This window comes from Scatophagus argus, chromosome 12, assembly GCF_020382885.2.
Source record: "Scatophagus argus isolate fScaArg1 chromosome 12, fScaArg1.pri, whole genome shotgun sequence".
NCBI lineage: Eukaryota > Metazoa > Chordata > Actinopteri > Scatophagidae > Scatophagus > Scatophagus argus.
Window position 1 is genome coordinate 16,865,663 of NC_058504.1, and position 25,234 is coordinate 16,890,896.

Consider the following 25,234-nt stretch of genomic DNA (forward strand, 5'->3'; position numbering starts at 1 on the left):
GCATTCTGAGTGCATGGACATTTCGTGTGGAGTCGTCCTACTCTCTGGTTCTTACTGCTATCATCAGGTCTTTTTCTGGTACAACAGACTGCTGTTGTTAGCCATAACAAAGTTAGTGATTAGCTGATGGACAGTGGGTCATTTAAGTCACCCATAACTGAACCAACAGGAGAACCTAAACCAAAAATAAACTTCAATTGAATAATAATCCTGCTTCATGTGCAATTAAGGCACTGTTTTAGTTTGCCATATCAATTTCTCACTTGGTCTCTAAGTTAATTTGCTGCCCTCAAGTGGCAAAAATATGAATTAAAGTACACTAAAATTAAAGGTCTTATATATATGCTTTGCCTTCCCTCAAACTTGACTCAATATGTGTGAAAAAAAAAAAAAACATCTTTAGGATTTAAACATAATGGCTTTCAAGAGTCATGCTGTGACCTATTGGTGTGAAAATGAAAACGTATTACAAATTCCATTATAATGTACAGTTGTGTGACAGATATAACAAAGGTGAAGTGATATTATTTTGTTTCCTTTCTCGGAGCAGAGAATTTTCAATTAAAAACATGTCTGTGAATCATTAGTTTAACATTCTTTTCCAATTGTGATCAAAATTGGCTCAAATGATGAAGTCATTCTTACTGTGTGCAGGAATTGCAGCTAACAGCTATATACAGCTATGGAAAAATGTAGCGAGCGACTGTTTAAAACATGGTATGAACAAGATCACATAAATTACATGGAAACACATCCAGTTAAAATGTAAAACATTTTATTCTCATTTTTCCATTTCATTCCAGTTGAAGACACGGCGTTGCACAGTGTCAGGGTTTGCATAGGTCTGATGAGAAGGTAAAACATGGCAGCTGACACTCATATCACAGACAAAAACAGGACATCCCTGAAGCAGTTAAATGGACCAGGGATTTTAACAGCACCTTTCATTAATGCCAAAGTAACTCCTGTTACACAGCCTGAAGTCACATAACATTGTCTTCTCAGATAAAAGAGTAGCATTATAGCATTTTGGTCATGAGGTAAGTCCCGCTCAAGAGTTTTAGCAACACGTATATGGTATAATTTTCAGATGCTTACCTGTTATATATGATTCATTTTTGTTCCAAATTTGAAATGGCTTTGAATATTGCCCTGGACAAAGACAAGTTCATCACTGAGTGTCAGTGATAGAACCAAGAAGTAACACATAGTGTGGGTTCGAATGTTCACCGTACCATCAAACATTCAACTCCCGTAGGTTTGAAAGGTGACTTTTGGTTGGTTCTTTGTGGAAGGATGTAATTAAATTAAAGAACCACCTTTACTGCCCTCAGAGGGTGAATATTTGATAATAAAAAAGATTGTTCAAAGTGCAACACCACAGCAATATAAAATCATTGAAGCAAAAGTGAAAAATCCCTATTAGTTCCTGCTACATATCAGACATGTACAGTATATCTCATCATAAGCATATACTTACAGCATGCATGAAGGGCCTTCACTCGTTAAAATCCCATTCTTATGCACACATAAGAAGAGTGAGCACTTCAACATCTTTTCTTAATATAAGACATCCCTTTAGCGTTGATGCTCTTTAAGAGACACCATGTTTAATACATAGGCTACACTGTAAACATTCGCTTTTCTCTGAGAATAAATACTTCTGGAACTGTGTTTCAGCACTGCTGCACACACTGAACAATTTCACATTTCCTTGAACTTTTGGGGCAATAACAACAACAACAACAACAACAACAACAATAACAAAAAGTTCTTAAATTCACAGCTCTGGCTGTTTCAAATTGTTAAAGCAGACAAATTTACAAAAAAAGATTAAGCCTAAATCTTAAAGACTTAAGACTTAATGTATATTAATTCTGATATGTACTACGACTGTAATTCTACCCCTTTCCCTCGATACACGTCAGTGTAAATACACTGTAATCTGCAATCCACTGAGTAGAGATATGAGAATTCATCATATTCCACAGTTGGACAGATGGAGGCAGTCCATTACTGGATGTAGGTGTTTGGTACACAACGTCTCCCTGAGCTCTTAGGTTCTAAAATGACAAAAAGTAAGACGTTAACAAAGGATTTTTGTAGAATCATATTTGAAACAGGCAAAATATGAAATTACCTGTTTGGCTTTTTCTGTCCAGCAGATGGAGCCAAAGAGGTTTTTCCTCTTTGAAGGGCGTTAGCTGTAACCCGCGGGCCTTTCATTTCTTGTTGTTCCTACATAAAAAAAATTCCAAGACAGACATTTTAACATTCAGTTCATAAAAAAAATAATGACCCTATTTACATAAATACAAAAATACCTACCATTAATTTTTTGTTGACAGGACAAGGTGGTGGAGGTCTGTTTGGGGGGTCTGGTCGAGGTTTGGGTACTGCTGAATGCTCTGTGTGGGGTAAAGGTGATGGTGGTGGAGCCTGGTTTCGCCTCTGCTCAGATTTGAAGGGAGATGGAGTGTAAGCCTGAGGAGAGTATGGTCTCTGAGGTGAAGCTACAAGCTGGATCTGGGCCTGAGACGTTCGCTCTTTCTGCTGTGTGGCATGTGCAGGTACGGGAGGAGGCTTCCCTGCTGGACGCACAATAGCAGGTCTGGCCCGTGACGGACTCGGACGAGGAGAGGATTTACCCTGTGGAGGAAAACATCCATAACAAATTTCAGTGGGTCATTCTAATATTTAAAATAATACAGAATCAAGTAGTGTCTGGATCATCATGGGCTTCTTTACCAGGTGGTCTGAGCCGTGTTTTTTTATCAAGAATGTTGGGTTGGCGTGACCATTCTCGTGAACATCGGCATATAGAGGCTTGCCCTCAACTGGGACTGAGCAGCTGAGGATTAAACACAAATACAAAAGTCCAGAACCATCATTCATACATCCACAAAATATAGAGAATAAAACGAAAGCACATAGACAGTAACCATTATTGTTTCACACAATTACGCACGTTGCCGTTGGTGGAGTAGCACAGGTTTTCAGCGGGTGGAGTTTGTGTCTGTAGCAGCACCACAGGCCAACAGCAGCTAAAATCAGGAAGAGAACCAGCGGGAGGACCAGCAGGACTGGAAGAAGACTACCTGTTACATACATAATAGACAAAAGAGTCAGAAAACTGCATAATCATACAGGAATATTTTTAAACTGTCAATCCATGAAAAACACAGCTGTCTCACTGTGGCTGACGACAGGTCCACTGTCTACACTACCCCCCGAGCCCTTCTGGTCACACAGAGGAGGAGCCCAGCCAGCATCGCAGTGGCAGTTATGATTGTTGTTGCACAGCTGGTGAAAGAAGATACTGCACAGTAAAATTACAGCGTAAAGGTTCACAGTTATTACACTGGCATGCAGGCATCAGAGGGAATGACCTCAGAAGTATTTCAGAATCATTCGAAAACACAGAAAAATATGACAGAAAAATAATGTACTTTTTACTGCACTACGCATTTCTGACAGCTATAATAACTTTGCAGATAAAGATTTCACAGAGACAAGGCCCATACTGCTGCTACTTTACATACATTCTGCTGACAACATCTCAGTACTTATCCGTAAATTAGATTTTTTTATGTATGACTTTAACTTGTACTAGGAGTAATTTTACATTGCTGCATTGCTACTTTTAATAAAGTAAAAGACCCAAATACTTCTTGCACTGCTGCCAAGTTTGCCAGCATTCCATATTTGTGGGCTAGCAGCCAAATCCATCATCTGAACATCCTTTCTCATACACATAGAAACCTACCCCGTGTCCATGGCACTTGGCATTGCACTCATCAGCTCTGAGGAAAGATGCATTGCGGCATTCTCCATTAAAGCAAATCTGTTAAGAGAAGGAGGAGTGTGAGGAATAGAGCCAGAGAATGGCTTTCAGGCAGGTAAAAACTAAACTGACGTCTCAGAAAGAGATCTAAAGCAGGCTCTTTGTCACAATGATTCCATCTAATATATCACGTATGTATGAGTCTCACCGAGTCAGCTCCACACTTGGTGCCTGTCATGACCAGGCCTGGGTCCAGAGTGTCGCCCTGTGCCTCTTGGTCCACCTGGCCAGCTTTGTACACATGTGTTCCCATACACTGGATCTTCTTGCTGCCCACACTGACAATGGTTTCTATGCGAACAGCATTGTTCTCAATGGGCTTTGCGGCTGAAGTTAAACACTGGATTTTCCCACATTGAGCATCCCTGCCAGAAATAAAATCATTAAGTATCATCTGTTATTTGAGACCGAGGAAAGTCTAGATACCCTTTTTGAACTGAGGAGGGAGTAGATGAATCCTAATGTTTTGATCTTCACCTTTCCTTACAGCTCCTGTACTTCCCAAGCACATCTCTGCCACAGTTCCCATACATGTCTCCAGCTTCATTTACCTTAATGAAACACAGGTCAGGGGCACGGCGGCCATCTGTGGTCAGTACAGAGAAAAAAGAACATAAACAGAAACATATCAATATGGCTGCACATACACACACAATAACACACACACACAAATGCACAGTGTGTCATATGACCACCTGATGGAGATCTGATGGTACCCCTTACTGTTCTGTGTGTCTCCTGTGGACCACAAAGGCTGTCCAGGGAGGCTCTGTCACAACATGAACATGGACCCTGTCCAATAAATTCTCTAATCCTGTGACCCACTGAGGGCTCATCTCTAATTCTATCCAGACTCTGTGCTTCAGCATGAGAAGGATGTTTAACTGCTTTGAAGATACAAAGTGACATTATTTGATAATCAAAATATTGTTTACGTACAATCATGGTAAACTGATTATCTCATTAAATATTTTATCATCAAGCCATGACATTTAAGAAGAACAGGATTCACTTTTTGGAGATTGACTCATACACACCTTAATTCAAAATATATGTCAATCTGGTGTCATATTAAAAATGTATCTTCATCTTTTCCCATAAACTTTATCTGTTTGTGTAACATGCTGCCTGTAGGAGGCACAAGGCATTTTTCCAGTTGGTCATTAACTAAACATTTTAATGCATGCATAAGATATACTACTATGTGATCAAAGCGCAACAAAAGGTTTATAGATTTTCAGTATGCAGTTTACCCACCACGCCCCCATAGCGACTGACACTGCTGCTCCAGGGTCAGACACATGCCCGTGTAACAGTAGGCCTGTCCGCCTGCACACGATGTACCATCCACTAAATAGAAATTAGCAGGACAAGACTCCGCCTTCCCGTCACAGTACTCTGGCAGGTCACATGGCCCAGAGGGAGCACGACACAGCACACCTGGGCCCTTCAACTACACAGGGAGAGATAAAGAGGAGGAAGAGCGGCTCATCAAGATGAGAAGCATGACAAGAGAGAGGAAGAAAGAACTGACCGTAGAGCTACAATTCAATCGCTGCATTGTTTAACCAATGGGAAGAACTAGCCTACCAGACACATTCATCATTCATAGGGGATTTTTGTGTTTCTGTTTGTTTAGATGTTAGCACCTTGCAGTTATGGCAGCAGACGCCATGGGCACACTCAGCTCCAGCTTTCAGAGTGCAGTTGTTGGCATTACAGCAGGGACTGGTGCACTCCTGAGAAAAAAGCGGAGCAGAGTCATGAGATGAAGGGAAAACATACTGTAACATTCAGGAGTAACAACACACACAGACCTCTTCATCTCCACAGTCACATTCTTCTCCATCCTCCAGGTAGCCATTGCCGCAACGCTGACCTCCATACATGGCTCTGGTGTTTGGCAAGTTGAAGAGACACTTCCCGCCTCCAGAGTTCAGATAGCTCTTTAACTCTTTCAGATTACAATCATTAAACACACGTGGAAATGGATGCCTGTGAGAAACGCAAATGCAGTGTGTAAGAAATGTCATCTGTCAAATCTTTTTTTTTCCTCTTCCCTGCTAGCTCAATAACTGTAATTTGTTCAGTCAGGGGTCATTTGTGTATCATACCCAGTGGCAGCAGCCATAATACAGCCCCCGTCTTCAGCCCTCGCCTGGCAGCAGCCTGTACTGTCGTGGCTCATACCGAAGTTGTGGCCCATCTCATGTGCCATGGTGGCAGCTACACCCACAGCTGACTCGGAGTGGTCCTATTCAGAGTCAAAGAGAACTTAAAGATCAGAAAGTCAACTCTTTAGGGAGTTGGCTAAAAATATATTATGTCACATCATGTATTTCTCATTAAATTTTTCAGGCATGTTCATGTTCTACAATAATAATCAAAATTAACTTAAAGCCAGGGCCATATTGGATCATATTTCTACTTGTAAAAAGTTTGACGTTTTGTACACAGAACTAATCTTGCTAATTATTTTTTCTCAACCTGCAATAGAGTTTCCATTACCACTCAAATGCATGTAGAGGATTCATGTTCCTTTAGCTGCTGCTACTTGTCTCTCACCGTATTCACTCCACCGGACTGGTAGTCGGAGCACATGGCTTTGAGAGGTGCCAGCCCAATGGTGGTGCCCTGGAACCCCCTCCCCCTGAAGGCGCAAAATGCCACTGGTGATTAGTTTCAGCTTAAAACAATGGCCCACTGGGATACAACTGGTGATGGCAACTGTCTCGCACAATGAGGATAAAAATCAAAGGAGAGATCTACACCATGGGATAGGAGGCTCAGAGGAGGTAGAAAGACAATAGCACTGGATAGAGTGGAGAATGACAAATGGGAAGACTAGTGGAAGATGAGAGAGAGGAAAGGGACTGACGTGATGAGCTGAGCGTTGTCGTGGGGGAGCGTGTGGAGCTGTTTGCGTCTCCAGGACAGGAAAGCTGCCAGAGTGCTGTGAGGGTTGTCTGAAACGCTGATCAGGTCCCTGCTGGTCCACACCTCCAAACCAATTAACGCCACACGGATTTTCAGGGCCTTGTAGTACTGCGGGAGTGGACACGGACACAAAATTTCACTTGTCACTACTAAATACAAGCATGATAAACCTGAGTGTGGTGTTTGTGGTTTTACGCTTGATGTCAGATGTTACCTTGTCAACCAAGTTGGCTGCTTCCTGTAATTTAAATTTCGTCTTCTCGAGACTACTCCCATGCTTCTCAAACTGAAAATGACATAAAACACATTCGTCTGCAGAATCAGACACACTTCTTTATACACTTTCCTAAACTTCAAAAGAGGACTTCACAGTTCAGACAGGATGTGAATCAGATCTTACACTTGATGCAACTAGCTTTAAACAGAATGATGGGTGCTTGCTTTTGATGTTTCAGTTTACTACAGTGCTGTGTAATGTAAAAATACACTATTCATATTGCTTAAACATATAGTTCTTAACGTCCATCTGTCAGTCCAATAGCAGCGCCTGCTTAACCGCTGCAGAGTATAACACGGATAGTGGCCAGTCAGTCATAGAGCTATCCCATTCAAACATGCTCGCATTTAGAACTATGATCAATGAGCTGCCTATGAATATTACCTGCGTATATTTGGACTACTTCACAACAGGCTATTACAAATGATGCTGCATTCCCTTGAGCTCATGATACCTAATTCTGCCTACCTGACTGATTTCATACACACATTCACATCCTGTGCTCCCACATTTAATGGTCTGCTTAAAATGTGGCCATATTTGACCCCAACCACATCTGTGTCCTCACCTCAGCCTTGTCTGCCACTATCAGCAACTCTACATACTTCATATTCTGGCTCAGGTCCCTTTTTTCCTAGAAATGGAGACAGAATACTTTAATGAAGAATATGTGACAACCCTACTGCTTTGTGTAAAATCTGCGAAGGATTTCAGGCTGACGATTATGTCCGCCCTGTCCAAACTCACCCTCCCGCTCCGTGGTGACATCATTTCTTTGATGAATTCGTTGAGCCTCTCCTCATCCTTGTTGCCATGGTGATGCAGGCAGTGACCTCCAGGTACCTGGAGACTCTGGGCTCTGAACACAGCATGCTGCGCATCCGTGGAATCAGGAAGAGGCTCAATCAGGTAGCTGACGCTTGTGTTCAGAGAAATTAGTCCCCTGGGAAAGCAAGGAAAAACAACTCCTGATGGTTCCATCCTATCCCAGCTAGAAGAAATCAGTGTGGATCAGATCTGAACTACAACCATATAGTAGCACATCAGATCTGATTATTTTTTTTTATTTGGCTGTTGCAGTTTTACGGATGGGTGGAGCAGAGGAACATGTCTCAGGTGATTTATCACTGTTTATAAATGAAGATCAGCTGGGACAGACAGAGTGATATACAATCCTCTGGCTCCTTCACAAATCCGCTCATGAAAGAAGACATCTATACATAAACACACGAGCACGCACACAGCGGCAGATCAAGCAGCTGTAGAAAACATCTGGAGAGGTCAGACGCCCACATGTCAGAGTCCCTCTATGCTGTGTCTGCATTTTTCCAGAGAATCAGTGAGAAGACATATTCATTCTCCCTTCCTCCAGACGCAAAGCACTGAACTCACAAAAACACACATATGGCTATGATTTCTATCGGTGCTTGCTGTTCCTCCTCTGTTGCCGGTCTCTTCCTGCTGAGTGTCTCTAGCAGGAAAGATCAGCTATCCTGGATCCACACCAGGAGAAAACACAGGATCTCCACACTGAGCTGGACTCCATGAACCAACTCTAGAGTCAATGACCTACTAACCTACTGGACTGCACAAGACATTACACACAATGTATTGCCTTGTTTCAACTGCCACTGATCATAAGAGAGATTTCTCCCGAAGAAAGATGATTTCTATATGTGATGTAAGTGTAACCAGGTTTCTATTCAGCTTTATACATACATATAAGTAAGAATGTTGTTGTCAAAGTTGACCAAAAAAGGAGATGTTGAACAAAAGTAAATTATTTATTACACTACGTAGATGAGCATTCTGTCAATGACTCTGACTGAGGAAACTGCTATGCATCCATTAACTCTGCTCTGTTGGCCCAAAAGTTTTGCATGTCAGCCAGAAAACAAATAAACCAGGACTGTAAAATAAGCCTTAATGGATTGAATAGCTTTAATTCAGTGAGCAAGTGGTGCAAACACATCTTTAATAGAACTGACAAAGATGTTCCCTATGAGATGTAATGCATAGCATTAACTCCCTACTTTTGAATATTTATGTTTAGAAAACTTTTATCTTGCAGCTCTTTACTCTTTTGTTAAAGAAGCTACAGAAAAGGCTTCTTCTCTGCTCTTAACTGTAGGATCTGTCTTCACAAACGGCATTTTATTTAGACTTAGACTTCCTTCCTCTTAGACTTCCTCTGACTCTAAGAAATGTCTCTCACTGTTGGGACCAACTATCAATAATAGAGAAATTAATGTATTCATTATGTTTTCTATTATTTATCATTGGTCTCTAGTGGAGTTTTACATACCTGAGTCCTGAGCATGTGCTCACAGCAACACTTGAACCCTCCATACCAAGAACCTCCCCATGGTAGAAACAATGTGTCTGGAAGACAGAAAGAATTGAATATTAACACATAGCTTGTGATGTGGGGAAGCAGGGTGGTGTAGCAATAAGACAGAATGTCATTCAACCAAAGAACCTATGTTATGTAAGAACAAAATTTTTACCCATATTGTGATTTCCTGCCTGTTATCCAAAAACATTGATATTTATTTCTCTTCCACAATCATTTACAACTCCCCATTGCAGTTTGAGAACATCAAACTGTCCCATAGACCTACATTGCTGGCAGGAGAGGACGACTTTCGGGCTCCATCAGGAGTATACCATATTTCCTGATATCCAGGGGCCAACAGCATTCTGGTGAAAGACGGGACAAACAAAAGAGACCATTTGCAAGACAATATATGTAGTGTCAGACATTGAGCCTCCTGAAACAGCAACACTATTTTGAAATGATGGTGGAAAATTGGTTTGGTGGGAAAGTAAAAGCTGCAGTACAGCAAACAGTGGAGATAAAAATAATTCTCTCCAGCAGCTCACAGCTCATAAAACATTCATTCTGACAGAGACACATTAGAAAACCAGACTGCTTCAAAGATTTTGACAAAGACCTTCTCAGAGATAAGAGGAAAGACAAACAAGAATGTAGAGAAATGTTGTAACTTTAATAAAATCGAAATGTACCTTTCCCAAATGGCCCTTCTTACTTTAGTTGAAGTAGATGGTCTTCCACATGCTGAGAGTTTGAGTTTGTTAGTATGTCCAAACCACTTTTGCTTGACAGGACTATTATTTAACAGTGTCCTCCTATTTTTTTCTCTATAACTTGGAATTTCTCCATTAGTACACAATACAGACTGCACAGGACAGGCTAATACACCAGGAAAACACGCACATGTGGAGGGAAACATTACTTTCTTTGAGATTAAACATTACATTCCTCTTACTCTCCATCTGTTTGTGTGAGTGTGTTTCTGTCAAACTTCTGTCAACCTACTGACCCACTATTTACATCTCATACAAATGCTTATTTTCCAGTCTTTCTCCCACCAACTCTGTCTCAATCCATTCTTCCTGTTTTCATTCATAAATTCAGCTAACAGCTGGTTTTATTTTACTGTCCCTAAATCTCCCAAAGTCGAACTTTTCAAACAGGCTGCATCTGCAATGAAATCAGGCCATAGACAAGCTGGCATGTAACTACTTATGGTGATTTAAAGACCGGATTTAACTGAAGACTGAAGAAACATGAGAGAGACCTAAGATGCGCTGCTATGATTTTATTATTTATCACATATCTCTCATTTATTTTCCTACTTAGCCAGCTTGTGGCTTTACTTCTGGGTAATGGTCATGCTAGCTACGATAGCTAACATACAACAGCGTAGTTATTTCATTTTCATCTTTGCTGAATGAAAGCGTATAACAGTTGGGTGAAGTTAAAAGAAAACATCTAAATATTGTGGGAAAAACACTTATTTTTCATCATGCTGATGACTCAATGAGAAGACTGATACCACTCTCATGTCTTAGTTTAGTTTTAAGACTGGAAACAGCTACCTTGGTTCTAACTTAAGGTTAAAAATAATTTTAAACTCATCTAACGCTTATCAATTAACACATAAAATCTTTTTTAGTTTTGATCTGCACAAAAAATTGAAATGTAAATACAATAAGTTGCAGCTGTGATAAGGACTTTTTTTTTTTTACATACATTTTTTTGCACTCTGAAAGTAGTACAGTAGCTGCTGGACAGAATCAGGCTACTTCTTTCTGCTGTTTTCAGTCTAAGCTAAATCACACAGAGATGAGAGTATTAATCTTCTAACTCTCTGCAGGAAAGCTAATAAGCGCATTGCTCAAAATGTCAGACTATTCCTTTAATGGATGATGAAGACAAATGAAGGGGATTTTTCCTTTTCTCTCTCCTCAGATGCCCTCAAGGCGACAAGCGCCTTCAAACAATGACAGCCTGTTGATGCAATCAGCCACAAAGCAAGTAAAGACTGCTTCTTCCTTTAACAGACTATCACTCTGGCATTTGGGTGAGAGGGGCTGATGTCATCCTAAATGCGGTAACCCCCACTATATTCCAATTTGAACTACTAACCTCATTTATATCTAGCCTAATTTAGGTTTCCTTAATATTGCCATCATGTTCTCATCTGTGTCACCCTCTTTGTAACTCTAATCCATAAAATTAATGGTAGTTGTTTCACAGTTATTAAACAGGAGTCACTTCTTCCAGGAGACACACTCTATCCTAGACTTCCCCCTCATTCTCACATGCCAGTCAGTGGTCAGTCCATTACGGACTGATTGCTATACCACTCGCCACCTTTTGACTAGAGTAATCATTCAGTTAACAAAAAGTTCACCACTAGTGAAAACAGAAAAACTATTGTTTTAGTTTTCACTAAAAATGTTGATGGAAAGTCCATACCTAGCAATGTATTTGTCACATTCAAACTGTTCTATTGAAAGCTAAATACAGTTAATACCTTATCTGTTTAGACAGTGAAGACAAATTATCTGATTGACTTTATCATAGAGTCAGCATAGACCATTAAGAACTGGATGAAAGGCGCAAAAGTGCCTCTGTCAACTGACAAGGCAACCACAATAACCACCCAAAATAACTTGGAGGTGTGTTTAGTTTCCATTTGTCTCATCAGTAATATGCAGGAGATGTTGGTGGTTAATCTCCAAACTGCTTTTATGTGTTTAAGTTATTGCATCTGCAAGGCAAAACCACCAGCAGAAAAGACTAAAGCAATTTATGGTTATATCAGAGCATTTCTTGACCAGGCGTCGTGACTTCCTAGAACTGGCTGTCACCGTGAAGTTGCCAGGCAGCCGGCTGGGACTCCAGAGATTCACAGCCCACCATAAAACCAAAAAAATATTGTTTTTGTGCAGATTAAACAAAAAAAATGATAGTGAGTTTCAGAGGTACCTGGAGAAGAGTTTGTAACCTCTGGACAGAGAGAGCTGCTTGCCCCCCGTTTCCATTCATTATGCTAACAAAGCAAGCCCGCTACGATTGCAGCAGTCACCAACACTTTTCAATATCCCAGGCCTTTCAAATCATGACTGCAAAAGCCCTCTATGCGATGGCGTGAGCACCGCACAGAGTTTGGATGTTGTCCAGTGCTCGGACAGATGCTGTGATTGAGGAGTGCAACATTGGCTGAATCATGGCTGGCTGGTAGGGAGGCTGAGACAAAAGCTTGCTTCAGCTTCATGGGGGGAGAGGGGAGGTGGGAGGAGTAAAGCTAATGTACTTGGGAGATAGTGAAGGAGAAGGGAGGAGAAGGGGACGTGGGGTAATGCATTGGGGTCAGTGGGTCGCATTCTCTCATATTGTCGAATGACATCATCGCACATGGTTGGAGGGAGAGAGAAGGCTGATCCAAAGTCAAAGTGCCACTCATCAAAGGATGACGAAGAGGTTTTTATTGCACAGGGAGGCCAATGTTTAGTTGCATGAAGCCCTGTGAGTGTTTCCCCAACACACAGGCCAACACAAAGGCCTAGATTAGACATGGAAGCAGACAGTACCACACCACAGTGAGACTAAACACAGAAACAAGGGCAAGCGAACACATCCCTGCTCTCTCCCATCCAGACCTGTGATCCATCAGGTCTGTGCTTTTATGTTTGTGTTCTTTTGGTGCTGCTGCTGTGTGTGTGTGTACAAGTTTGTCTGTGTGTGGCCACAGTCCTAGAAACCCTGACCACAGAGAGCGCGTGGGAGATGTATATTTGTACTGGCGCCCTGGAGATTTTCAGATGAGGTGAAGGAGAGAAAGAAATGAGAAAGAATTGGGGTGCTTGCTTTTTTATTTTTTTTGGGTGGACAGCAGAAGACATATGAGGTGAGGAGAAGGAGAGGAGTAACAATGATGTGAACATTTCCCAAGGGAGTGCTTAATTCAGGTTCATGCTCTTAAGGGTGTTCTGGAAGGGCATTAAACAGTAGAACAGAGAAAGTCATGCAGAGGAGGAAGGAAAGAATATCCACACTATTCATATCTGAACCAGACGCACATAACTCACACCCAAACTGACCCTAGCTGTCTGTGCTTTCCTCTTTCCATGACTTTTCTCACCTTAACCCTTCTCCTCTGGTCCATCATTCAATTTCTTACACTATTTCCTCCCTCTCTGTTTTTGCATCCCCTTTCCTGCACTCTGAGTCAGCACACTAGCCCCCATCTGGCTCTTAACCAAATCAGCAGCACTGCCCTTCATCAAGATAAAAGCTCAGGCAGACGCACACAGACACCACTACCAATTGCACTTACAAACCGGGAAAAAAAAAAGACCTATGCGCATACACATATACATTGACAAGCATGACTCAGGAGGACATAAATGGATTGCATCTGTACTCCAGCCACTGTACTGAGTACTGATGAGCACAAAAAAATCACAGTTCTGTCTTTCCTCAGGCTTTCTTGAATTGATACATTAAAGTAAGGAGCAGATGAGGTGGACTGGAATTAAAAGGGAGAGAGCAGGAAAAAAAAATGAGACGTAAAATGCTACAGGAGGATAAACAGAAAGACAAGATTGAGAACATCTCACGGCTAGTTTGGGTTCTCCCTTATCTGCTGACTGTCAGAGTTGTTGCTGGGGCACTGAGGACAACAGGGAGTAGCCAGGATACAGAGATGGACACTGGTAGCATTTTCTCTGGCTTCTCTCCAAAGGCAGACACTGATCTTCACTGACACAAACTGTAGCCTTCTTCTGGCATCTCTATAGTCTCACATAGTCAGATTCGTGTACATATTAGGCCAACACAGGAAAAATCAAAACACAGTAATTCTGCATGGGACAGGGAGGGGAAACATTGGCTGGCAGGGAGAAGTGGTAAACCTCATGACTAAATAATGACCGTACGACAGCCTGCAAGCTCTTTCTTTGAATGCTGTGGAAGCTATTTTTGTAAGGGATTGCAAGGCCCTGCCAAACTTTATCAAAAATTTGAATGGATGAATGGAAGAGGATTTAAATGACTTCTTTTCTCCCCAGATGAATAAAGCTCTCAGACACACTACATTAAATGATCAATACAAAGGAAATGGGGTGTGTTTCATTAATATTAACTATGTCTGTTTTTCCTTTAAATTGAATTGATGTTGTACGCTTTGTCATTAAAATGACAATTCACAAAAGTTTTCATTTATTTAAGTCATATCAGGACCACTCCCATTTTCACATCACCTCACCCATACTATAACGGAAATGATGAAATGAAGAAATGTTCACAGCTTTCCTGTTGCAGGAAACAGCAGAAAAGTTGCCTAAAAATGGTTTCAAAATATATTGTACTTTGATGATGAGGAACCCAAAAAACTGCAAAAAGTGTTATCGTCTTCTTCACCACACATATGCAGACAAACACTGTGGGTGATTGATGAAAATTCCTTTGTCAGGAGGAACTTTAATAGTATGACCACCTGCTGAGGAGGGAGAGTGTGTGTGTATGTGTGTGTGTGTTTGGGGGGGGGGTCCCTGAGGGCAAAGCCAGTCAGACACAGTGGAGTCATGGTTTGTTAATGACTGTCCATGTCTGTAAATGAAAGAACGGCAGAGAGAGCCTGCATTTGATTAAAAAAAAAAGAAAGACTCCGGTTCTACTTGTGAGCTGGCTAAAATCCAAAAGTGACAAACCTCAACCCTGTTGTCACCACTGACATCTTTCCAGCTCCAGTCCTCCCCAGCATCCCACCCAGCCATCACACTATCCATTAGACGAGCCAGATACTCTGCTCCCTTCCTATCACCATCTCATTGTTCCTGTCAGACTACAGGATGTTAGCTGCAGAGGCACAGCCTCACTTCCTCTCTGCTCAAGGCACACAGATCGGATGTCAACCCTCTGTCGTCCAAAACCATCACCCCGCTTTCCTCCCTTAATCCCCCTCTCTGCACCCACAGGGGCACTGACCTGTGACTGCACCATGAGACCTAGCATCTGGTCAAGTAAACAGGGCTAGCTGGGGTGTCTTTGGACAGGCAGGGATACACAGAACATTGAAGATGCCTAATTTGTAATGGGCAACGTTTTCAATTGTTTTTGATTTTATTTCTTTCCTTAGCAGTTCCTGTGAAGCTTTGCTATTTCAAAACATTTCCACACATTAAACTTCTCTCATCCTGTGTAGAAAAAAACTGCACTGTAGCACACTTTATTCACCACTCACTTGTTTTTCTCCAGGTGTAGTTTGAGCTCCTGGCCCTCAGCTGAGATCTGAACCAGTGCCTCTGCAGGATGCTGGAAGGACAAAAAACTCATATTGTTCACCAGCCATCAGGAGTTCACTAAACAACAGCTGATTTACATCAATCCAAATGTGTGTCTGTGTGTTTTTTGAATCATGTTGTGAGTCATATGCACAGATGGCGAGGCAGACAGATCACCTCTTGGTTTGCAGACCTCCTGTGTCTGTGAGGATGCAGCCACGTCGGGTAAGTAATCTCATAACTCTGTACGTGCCCAAGGATGCTCCTCAGGGAAGCATGCTTATTTTCACCTGATGAAAACCGGAAAAAAACACAAACAAAAGCAGGGTTAAAAAGTTAAAAAGTACAGGGGGGATGACTATATTATACTGGAGGTGTTCTGCAGCATGTGCACTTAAGTAACCTATAGAAATATCTGTACAGTTTCTTTTCTTTGTGGGCTGGATGACTCGCTTTGAACGTATTTAAAAAATTGACTAAATACAGATATTGTACATGGCCAACAGACACATTTTAAGACTAAAAATGCATTAATAATGCAACGAAAAAACGATGTAGTTCCAAGACGCGTTCAATTCCAGTCATCGCTCCGAGAAACAGTCGGACTCACCGTTGTACACAGCGCCTCCAGGCACAGCAGCCTCAACGCGAGGGAGAAAAACTAAGAGACACAGACACAGAGAAGACCGCACGGCGTCGAGAGGAGGAGGAGGACGCGCTCCCGGACGCATTCTAACGACGAACGGCTCCAAATCAGTCTGCTAAGCTCAAACATAAATGTGCAGTGGACAAAGTCTCCGACTTTCACATCAGATGGAGCAAATTCAGCCAGTGTAAAATCACGACAGGCCGTCGCTGAATGAGATGCTTGCAGTGGGGTTGGTGGTGGTGGTGGGGGCACATCTCTCTTTCATTCTCAACCCCTCCCCTTAATCACACACACACACTCTCTCTCTCTCTCTCTCTCACACACACACACACACACTGTTGAGATGGGGTACGATAAGGAAGGCTATGATGAAAGGATGCAGACTACGAGTGAGTGACAAGACACCATATTCAAATTGATTTAAAAATACTTTCTTAACGGTTCAATGTCTTATAAGGACATTTTTTCTTTTAAAGAGACACTCCAGCAATTAAGTAGGCCAACATAGTGAACACCAAGTCATTAAGCAAGCCTACGGATCCTACATTTTACATGCACATAACACGTGAATTCAATCAGTGCATTTGCTTTTAATGTAGCTTAATCAATTGTATTAACGTACACTCGATTTCATTTCGCTGTGACTGCCAACGATTGCGGCTTTGCAACAAAATAGCTTCAGTTTTTCAACACTTTGTGTGGTTCTTACCAACTTAATGTCCCAGCTGGGTTGCTTTCAAACACAGACTGAACAATGTGATGTGAATGCAGCTTATATCTCAGTCACTATGTAAACGATCAGCACTGTGGGCAAGAAATATTTTCAAAGAGCTATTATATGTAATGATACTGAGGTTGTGTAGATTATTTCCTGTGTTTATTCCAACCAGTAGCCCAACAGGCTTAAGTTTAGGTCCTGCGTGTAAACACATGCTCTCTTTAAATAACTACACCACTTGCCTCAACAGGCTCTTATACAATAGACCATAAGTCGAGCCAATCCATGTGGGCACTTTGGAAATGGTCCAAGTAAACTGATCCATGCACACAGTTTGCGTCATTAAGACATTTTTGTAATCTTAATTCGTTTCATACTTCCTCTTTAACTGAATATAACTGTGCATTAATTCACCAGAGCGCTTCAGCACATTTTCTTTTTTTTTTTTTTGTTTAAAACAAAAAGGTTTCTTTGAAGGGATTTGATCCCAAATGCAAACAGTGGAGTTGAATCCTGGTTACATGAAGTACAGTACAGTACAGAAGCAACAGGCTTTCAGCAAGGTCACCAAACCAAAAATACACCAATAGCCAGCAGTAACTGAGCCTACTACAGTAACAAAATACAGTAGGCTTCTAACGCTTCACACTCCAGCAGCCATTCATACTGAGCCGGTCACTTGTAAGTGTTATGATAAATATGCCACCGACAATATGTCAGGAGGATAGAGTGTACTCAGGGTGTGTGAGGTATTCTTAGCACTGATGACAGTGCCGGCCGCTGAATCCATTCATATCTCTTAAATGGTATCCTGGCTGCAAAACAAGGCCACTCACTACTGCCAGGGTATTGGTTTCTGCTTTACTCTGCTTATTCCTGTGGTCTTTATTACTACAGACCGTTAAGTGATATCGAACATTTTGCGGAATCCTGCAGAATTCCTGAATCGTTAGGAACTTTAATGGGAAAGAAAGGACACTTGCGATTCAAAGCAATGCTATACACACATAAAAAGGAACAAAAAGTAGCGGGCCAAGTGAAACTGTGTTAAACATGCAGAAAGATCAGGTTATGGTAGTATTATAAATACCATTCAAGATATCAAATGAGGGTTTATTTTTGGAGAAGCCACCTTAGAACAGGGTAGAGTGGAATGGGCAGATATCTGAGTCTGGGTGACAGTATAAATTACCAAACTGCTGTGCATGTCCTCAACACACACTGCTACAAGATTATGAAATTGCCTGCTTCCTTTTGAACATGCCACAAGTCATCTCGCAGTTTGAGCAGAAAAGTGCCTTTCAGGGGAAGTTATGACAGAAGTTTTATACATGAAAATAAAAAAATGTTCTGGTCGTCCAAGGCCTCATTCTCAGAAAACACTCTTTCAAGGGAGCTAAGATTCAAGGGTAGCATGTTTTTTGACACACAGTCATTCATCTATAGTCAATATCAACCTGTCCTGTCTTCCGTCCACTGCTTGAATAGGTCCACTTCAACCGTTTTGACATGACTCAGTCCAGTATTTTTTTTAAGGCTTCTACAGAACCACTGGGAACTAGGAGTTGTCGTCTTCCAGGACGTCTGGGTGCTCCTGCCAGAACTTCTCTCCTATAACGTCACAGTGGTAGTCCTGCACCTTCCTCCTGCTGCGGGTCACAGACACATTCTGCTCCTCTTCATTTGGTAGTTTAATGCATTTAGTGACAGTTTCATCTTGCTGAACATAAAGAAAGAGGAATATGATTAGTGCTATTAAAGGTAACTTAAAGGGATAGTTTAACATTTTGGGAAACTCCACTCCCTGACAAATTTCCCATCAACCTCCAGACTACAGCAAGCACTCAGCCAAAACGTAGTCCTGCACATAATCTCCTGTAAGCATCCTGTTTTTACACCTCAGTTTTTGTATGGACGAAACAAACACAGGTCAAGATAACTGTCTGCAGGCTGTCACTTCAGGTTCGACTGACACATATAAGAGTGATTCAATCTTCCCAACTTACTCTCTGTGAACAAAAACTCCCAAACAAAGCAGATTAGCATGTTTCCAAAAATGTCAAACTATTCCTTAAAAGGAAAATGCTCTTTAAAAAGTAGCCGGTTCTGACACATGTTGCTGTCTTTGGCTTGTTAATAAATATTATTTATCTTGTGAATAACTGACCCACAATCCAATGGCATGTAGAGGTTATGTACATGCAGCACTACTGCAATTAAGTCCTATGGAATTCACCAGAAAAGACCATTTTGTCATCTTGATTAATATATACAGCACAAGAAAGAAGAACCTTAAAAAGTTTACCTGCTGTTGACCTGAAAATTTTAGCTTTGCAAAACATCACCAGTAAGCAGCTCACCTTTTCCCAGATGAGAATGGTTCCCTTCTTATGGACGGCAGATTCGTTGTTGTAGTTGATACCAAACTCAGAGAATAGGATCTCATTTTTGTCTGCAGCCAGTGTACCCTGGAGAGAGCATGACAGTTAGACATGTACAGCTATAAAACCTCTAAATCTAGTTCTTATTTTGTTATTCCAGATAATAACATGAGCAGATGGATCTTTATGTGTAAACCCAAATGCATATTAGTTAACCTAAGACTGCGTTTTCCTCCTACCCTTAGACGATCCTCTGCCTGCGCTGTGGTGAGTCCTCCCTTTTGTACTAATGTCCAAAATACTGTGTTGTATAAATTATTAATGTGACCTTAAAGACACAAAAACACATGTACAGTCTGTCATCTCTCACACCAATCAGTTTAAATGTTAAATTCATCTTAAAGTTAAATGTGTGACTTGGAGAACAGCTGGAACAAGCATGTGCTTACAATCTGCTTGCCTCCAGCTGAGATAGTCTCTGAGGTTGCGGTTGCTAGGATACAGGACCACGCGTCCATCAAAGCCTGGGGGATACAAGAGAGGCTGGTCCCCAAAGAACTCCTTCCAGTAAAACACATATGAGGAGGAGAACTGGGAGGTCACATGTGTCATTAGCTTACTGTCAGAAGAGAAAGATGGAGAAATAAGGTCAGACAAAATGTAACAACAGGTGAAAAGCATGTGTCAGAGAGGTACTGGTCTACAGCATGGCTAAACCCATGTACCTGGCTCTCCTCTTAAACAGAGTGGATGTCCTCTTAAAAACAAAGCTGAACTCATCACTTTGACCATAAGCGATGACAATGTCCTCCAGTTCACCCATGACGGAGCGCGCACTCCGGACCATCAGGCTCAAAGCCCTGTCATCATTGGGCTTTGCAAATTTGTGCTGCTCTGCAAACCTGCAACAAAATGAAACAACAGTAAGGTTTCTAATGATGCCTTAATCTATTGACTTGCAACATCGCTCAAATGTTCAGCTGGAAAACGAAACCCACTTGTGGAAGTTGCGCCCATCCAGTCTCACAACAATGTAGCAGTTTCGGAGACAACTGTCATCTGTTTCGAAGTTGCGGACATACTCAAACTTGCTCTTGGCCATGTTGCTGGAACTAGTGAACAGACAAGCCAAGGGTTTGAAAACATGAGTCCCGAAAAGGCTACCAAAACTGGAGGTCTTTCCGATCAACATTAGAGACTTCCTGAAAAGAAAATTCAACGATCACAATACGCAACACTTGGGTAGGACGAAAAGATGTGTCATATTCTCAGGCAAAACAGCAGCATAACTACTTTAACTTGTCGTTAAATCCAACTTAAAAACAGATCAAACTCCCGATGAGACTCATTATGGCATAAACAATGTTACATGCTCGTTCGCCATACTATTAGACTCGGACGGTCATGTATAGCATTTTCTTCTACGTAAGTTGTCTTAAAGAAGCCGGTTTACGTCGTGCGCTATTATCTAGCTATTTCGTCAGTTATACAAACACCAATACATTAAGTGAGATTAGTTAGGTAAGAAAGACGTATTATCAATTGAATTGTCAACTCACATGCGTTAATTTGTGTACAGTCCGTCATTTAATTGTGTCGTAGTGGTACCGCACACAGTAAGAGCAGATGTTCCGGAGCACAAGCCTAAAATTATCGGCTTGTAAAAAATTAAGGTAACTTAAAAGAATGACTCGCTGTTCTCAGGTGCCCGTTCACCATAACTAAAAATTCACAACCAAGCCATCTATTTATTCCTGTGGGAATAAATGGGACATCACATGGGATAACGAAAATTATGAAACATTATCTGTGTTTTATTGCCATCTTGTGGTAAAGGCAGAGGGTGCAACCAAAGATCGTGTATGAAAAGGAGGCAACAGCCCGATGTTTTATGGAACTTGTAGTCCAGTTGCTGTGAGATAAGTTTTTGATAATGTATACAAGCGTGGAATGTTACTGTTAAATAATTACGTTTGAAGACCACGAAAAATAATGTTTCCGGAATTAAAATGCATCTCATAACTGACATACTCTATGACATGTCCTCGAAATGGATTTAAAGTGAAAGCTCAGCATCAACTGACGACAACGACTTTCCCAGGATTCCTCGCTTCGCCTTGTGTTTGTCTGCGGTTGTTTCAAACATGGAGGAGAGGGAAAGAAAAAGTGTTAAATCAGATAGTAAGGAAACAACTGCAGCAGGTTGTCCAAGTACGCTAACCGTAGCGGATCCCAAACCGAAAACAGACGGTGAAGTCGGCGACGATGACGCATATAAAATGGATGTCTGTTCCGATGCGTTTGACCCTCTTCTGGCCTTGTACTCACCAAATGTACGGCTTCCTTTTCCAAATGTCAGATGCTTTAACAATGTGTCGGAGTACGAGAGTTTTCTGAAGGGCGGCCGGGGCAGAGCCAAACCGGAGAATGTGGAGAAAAGGCGGCAGAAGGCGATGAAAGGGGTGGCGGACCCGGAGCGCATTGAAAGGTTGAAGAAGCTCATGGTGAATAACTCGGTGTCGGAGTCAAAGGAGGGGGAGAGCAGCGGCACACCGCTGAGAAGGAAGCAGAAGCCCCAGAAGAATGTCCTGACAAGGATGCCTTGTAGGTTCAGCAGTCAGCACCACCACCACTACAACTGCAGTAGTACATACTACATTAACTGAGTTTTGCTGAGTGTTCATTATTCAGTGTCATTGAGTGGACTGGTATGATCATATTGAATATTTGACATTAGTTTGGTTTCACATTCTCTGCAAAAGTCGCAAACGGCCTCTAAAATCCAAAGTAGTAACTCATCCACATATATTTTTGTTTTTCAGAATGATACGCGGTGTCATTCATACCTCTAAAGTTACGTATTTGCAGGGTCGTATTGTACTGCTACTAAAATAAAGGATTAGAAATTAACTTTTTAATGATGTCAAATCTACTGTTGGCTTTTGCATGTTTAGCCTCTTTTTGTTTTTGGCAGAAATCAAATCTTTCTGTGCTTCGGCTTAATTCCTTGTGTAATTTGTCCTGTGTTTTTCGTGTGTCCTCAGTGTGTAAAGGCAGTCCATTGGGGGAGCTGTACCGATGCGTTCAGGAGAGGATCAGGGTTAAGGTTCACATCAGGACGTTCAAGGGACTGAGAGGAGTGTGCTCTGGCTTTGTCGTGGCCTTTGACAAGTTCTGGAACATGGTGAGCTCTGCCACTCGTGTTTCCTCATGAGAGCTGCCATATGCTGATTTTGAAATAGTACACAACTTACCGTAACCAAGAATTTGATGTCTTTGCGTTGGCCTTTTCACCGTTTGTTTTAATTTCTCTTTGTCAGGCAATGGTAGACGTAGATGAGACGTACAGAGAGCCTCTGCTGGGGGAGGCGTTCTACCATGAGAAAGCCCTCACCATTTCACGGGTAGGCACCAGTTTCCATTGTATATCAAAGTGAGATGTGATTCACTTTGTAACTAACTCGAGCTCTGATTAAAATAAATAAATTGTGAGATTGTTATCAACTAGAGGAAATTACAAACAGTCATGCTGGATTGTGTGCATGCGTCAATTCTGTAAATCACTCAAGTAATTTGCATCTTGTATTGCCAGACCCCACCATTAACAATGCTTATTATGCAGAGAGGCAAGTATAGAATGTAAATTTCTTAAATGGCAATTGCAAAACTGGGGTTTGATTTCACAAAAAATAGAACTTCAAGCTCTAAGTTCAATCCGCAGATATTAATGTGACAGAAATCTCTGCAGCTTTTCGAGAAGCTAAAGCTCCAGGAGAGCTCAGCAGGCGACGAGCCGACAAAGAAGCGCGAGGCCCAAGAAACGGGCAACAAGAACCGACCTGCACACGGTACTAGTGAGAGAGGGCGCAGCAGGACAGAGGCCGACCTGTCAGACTCTGTTAAAACCAGACGGGATGATGACAGTGTCTCGCTGAAGACCCAGGATCCAGGAGTCCGTCACAAGAAAGACTCTCAGATGTATGGCAAGGTCCATACACGACACATAAACCAGCTTTTCATCCGGGGTGAGAACGTCATCCTGGTTAATCCACAGCCACTCTGATTTTTTTTGTTGTTTTTTTTGTTTCTGTTTAACATTTATCCTGGATGAAAGAAAGGAGAGCTACAGTGTTATTTCATGCTGAAAATCTGTCGAGATGGGTGTGAAATACTGTGATGTACCGCCACAGAGACGTGACTTGCTTGGGATTCAGAAGAATCAAACAAGGTGTATTGTTATATCATATTGATATAGAGGCTTTTCTCTGCCCATCAGAGAAACTATCTTGATTTTGAGGAATAAAAGCTTCTCAGGTCTGATTATAGTACTTTCTTGTCTTTTTTTTCTTTTGTCTGACATCCACTAAAAGGTAATTTATTTTGACACTGCGTTTGTGTTGTGGTAGGTGGCCAGCAGGTGGCAGCATATGCGCATTAGTGCCGTCTTCGAGGCCATTGTCATCTCAAAGAGCTTGTCCCTTTATGTTGCTTTTCCACGTTAGCTTGAACAGGGATGACAGCGCAGTCTCAGCGGACTTCATAAATGCATTATGAATAATTGAGTTTGTGAAGCTAGAGATTGCAGATGGCACTCAAAAGCTGTCATTTGTCTTGACGTCTCAGATTGCTTTTACTCTTTAATGGGCACATTACCCATAAAAGCACAATTTACTGCATCTCGTGGAAGTTGTAAAGATGTTGCGTTTTTTTTCTGTTTGAATTGGCAGAGGTTACTTTTGGATGAGTGGCACAGGATGATTGTATGTTGCTGTAATGTTTCTGGGTCTGAGTCAGAAGTTTAGCTTACTGTAATTTTTTTTTCCCTAATGTGACTGCTGAGTTTAATTGACCCTTTTTTCTACATGTTTTATGCCAGAAATAGATCATATTATAGCAGTAGCTAAACTGTTGTTCATCCATATATTTTTCATATAATGTATCAGAATATTATTAGTATAGCCCATTTAATAGTCTTCCTCTCCAGAGAGCCAAAATGAGGTCAATTGTTTAATGCTTGCTGTGGTTTCAGTGGTGTTTGCCTCAGTAGTGTGTTCCAATAAGCCTCCATGCACTATGAGAAGGGCACAGTGCTGGTGGCAAAGAGATGGGCTGCAATTAAATTACACACTTTTTCCCTTTAGTTTATCATACAAGAGCAATCAGGCCACCCATCTCAGTACGACAAACTCTTTAATCAGCTGAATGGATACTGAAGCAATAAGGACACTAAGCATTAACACTTCCTCTACAGTACTACAAATCCTCGCTGTTACATGAAAGATTAAATCAACAGAAAGTTTTAAGGTGCAGAACTGCTGCGAGGGTCATAGTGAGAATGAGATGGAACTTTATTCTAGCTGACCTGTTTGCTGTTCCTCTCTGGTCTTCTGGTTACAAGCACCGTGATGCACTTGCAACCTATGGATTTGATGTTTTTACTTATTTAGCAGCTCTTTTTGCACATATTGCTATAATTTACATTCCCTGCATTTGTTCTGTTGTCTCTATGGCTTATTAATATAATTTGTACATGTGCACATTTGTCAAAGGACCTTTTTTTTAAAAAACTTAAAACAACGAAATTAACGAACTTGCATCAACTAGATGTAATTTCCAAGTCAAGGGCAGTGGCTTCACTTTTGCTGCTTGAAGCTCTTTTGAATGAGGCTAATGGCACAGCACACCAAATAACACACACCATTAACAAATTTCAATCAACTGTTTAATGTTGTAGATAGAATCTTGATGTGTAAATCAAATCAAAATGGAAAAATGCAAAATTTCATTTTCTCAAAGGATTCTCTTTTTTTTTTAAATATTTGCATAAGCT

General features: G+C 41.4%; 3 protein-coding genes across 6 annotated transcripts; 1 reads left to right on the plus strand and 2 right to left on the minus strand.

Annotated features, from left to right (window-relative positions):
- Window positions 1–753: 753 nt before the first annotated feature.
- On the minus strand, window positions 754–16,560 carry adam19b (ADAM metallopeptidase domain 19b). The gene is made up of 23 exons (XM_046406767.1): window positions 16,267–16,560; window positions 15,834–15,946; window positions 15,617–15,687; window positions 9,680–9,758; window positions 9,364–9,440; window positions 7,806–8,001; window positions 7,627–7,692; window positions 6,996–7,067; window positions 6,723–6,889; window positions 6,410–6,494; window positions 5,959–6,098; window positions 5,662–5,839; window positions 5,494–5,583; window positions 5,102–5,297; window positions 4,322–4,430; window positions 3,993–4,209; window positions 3,767–3,844; window positions 3,195–3,303; window positions 2,969–3,098; window positions 2,749–2,851; window positions 2,329–2,649; window positions 2,141–2,238; window positions 754–2,063 (listed from the first exon to the last, which is right to left on the minus strand). Exons 1-23 carry the CDS (start codon window positions 16,385–16,387, stop codon window positions 2,057–2,059), a joined length of 2,823 nt encoding a protein of 940 aa, XP_046262723.1. The 5' UTR covers window positions 16,388–16,560; the 3' UTR covers window positions 754–2,056.
- Window positions 16,561–17,951: 1,391 nt separating this feature from the next.
- Window positions 17,952–21,863, minus strand: thg1l (tRNA-histidine guanylyltransferase 1-like). Of its 4 annotated transcripts, none has more exons than XM_046405647.1 (7): window positions 21,733–21,863; window positions 20,403–20,516; window positions 20,130–20,306; window positions 19,854–20,023; window positions 19,644–19,732; window positions 19,384–19,491; window positions 17,952–18,743 (listed from the first exon to the last, which is right to left on the minus strand). In XM_046405647.1, exons 2-7 carry the CDS (start codon window positions 20,504–20,506, stop codon window positions 18,582–18,584), a joined length of 810 nt encoding a protein of 269 aa, XP_046261603.1. In that variant the 5' UTR covers window positions 20,507–20,516; window positions 21,733–21,863; the 3' UTR covers window positions 17,952–18,581. The 4 variants fall into 4 exon arrangements, with proteins under 4 accessions (XP_046261603.1, XP_046261601.1, XP_046261602.1 ...); XM_046405645.1 differs by lacking the exon at window positions 21,733–21,863 and adding an exon at window positions 20,964–21,112 and having other exon boundaries at window positions 20,403–20,606; XM_046405646.1 differs by lacking the exon at window positions 21,733–21,863 and adding an exon at window positions 20,964–21,102.
- lsm11 (LSM11, U7 small nuclear RNA associated) lies at window positions 21,409–23,732 on the plus strand. The gene is made up of 4 exons (XM_046405644.1): window positions 21,409–22,008; window positions 22,449–22,588; window positions 22,725–22,808; window positions 23,153–23,732. The coding sequence occupies exons 1-4, from the start codon at window positions 21,549–21,551 to the stop codon at window positions 23,465–23,467; spliced, it is 999 nt and encodes a 332-aa protein (XP_046261600.1). The 5' UTR covers window positions 21,409–21,548; the 3' UTR covers window positions 23,468–23,732.
- The last annotated feature ends 1,502 nt before the right edge of the window (window positions 23,733–25,234 follow it).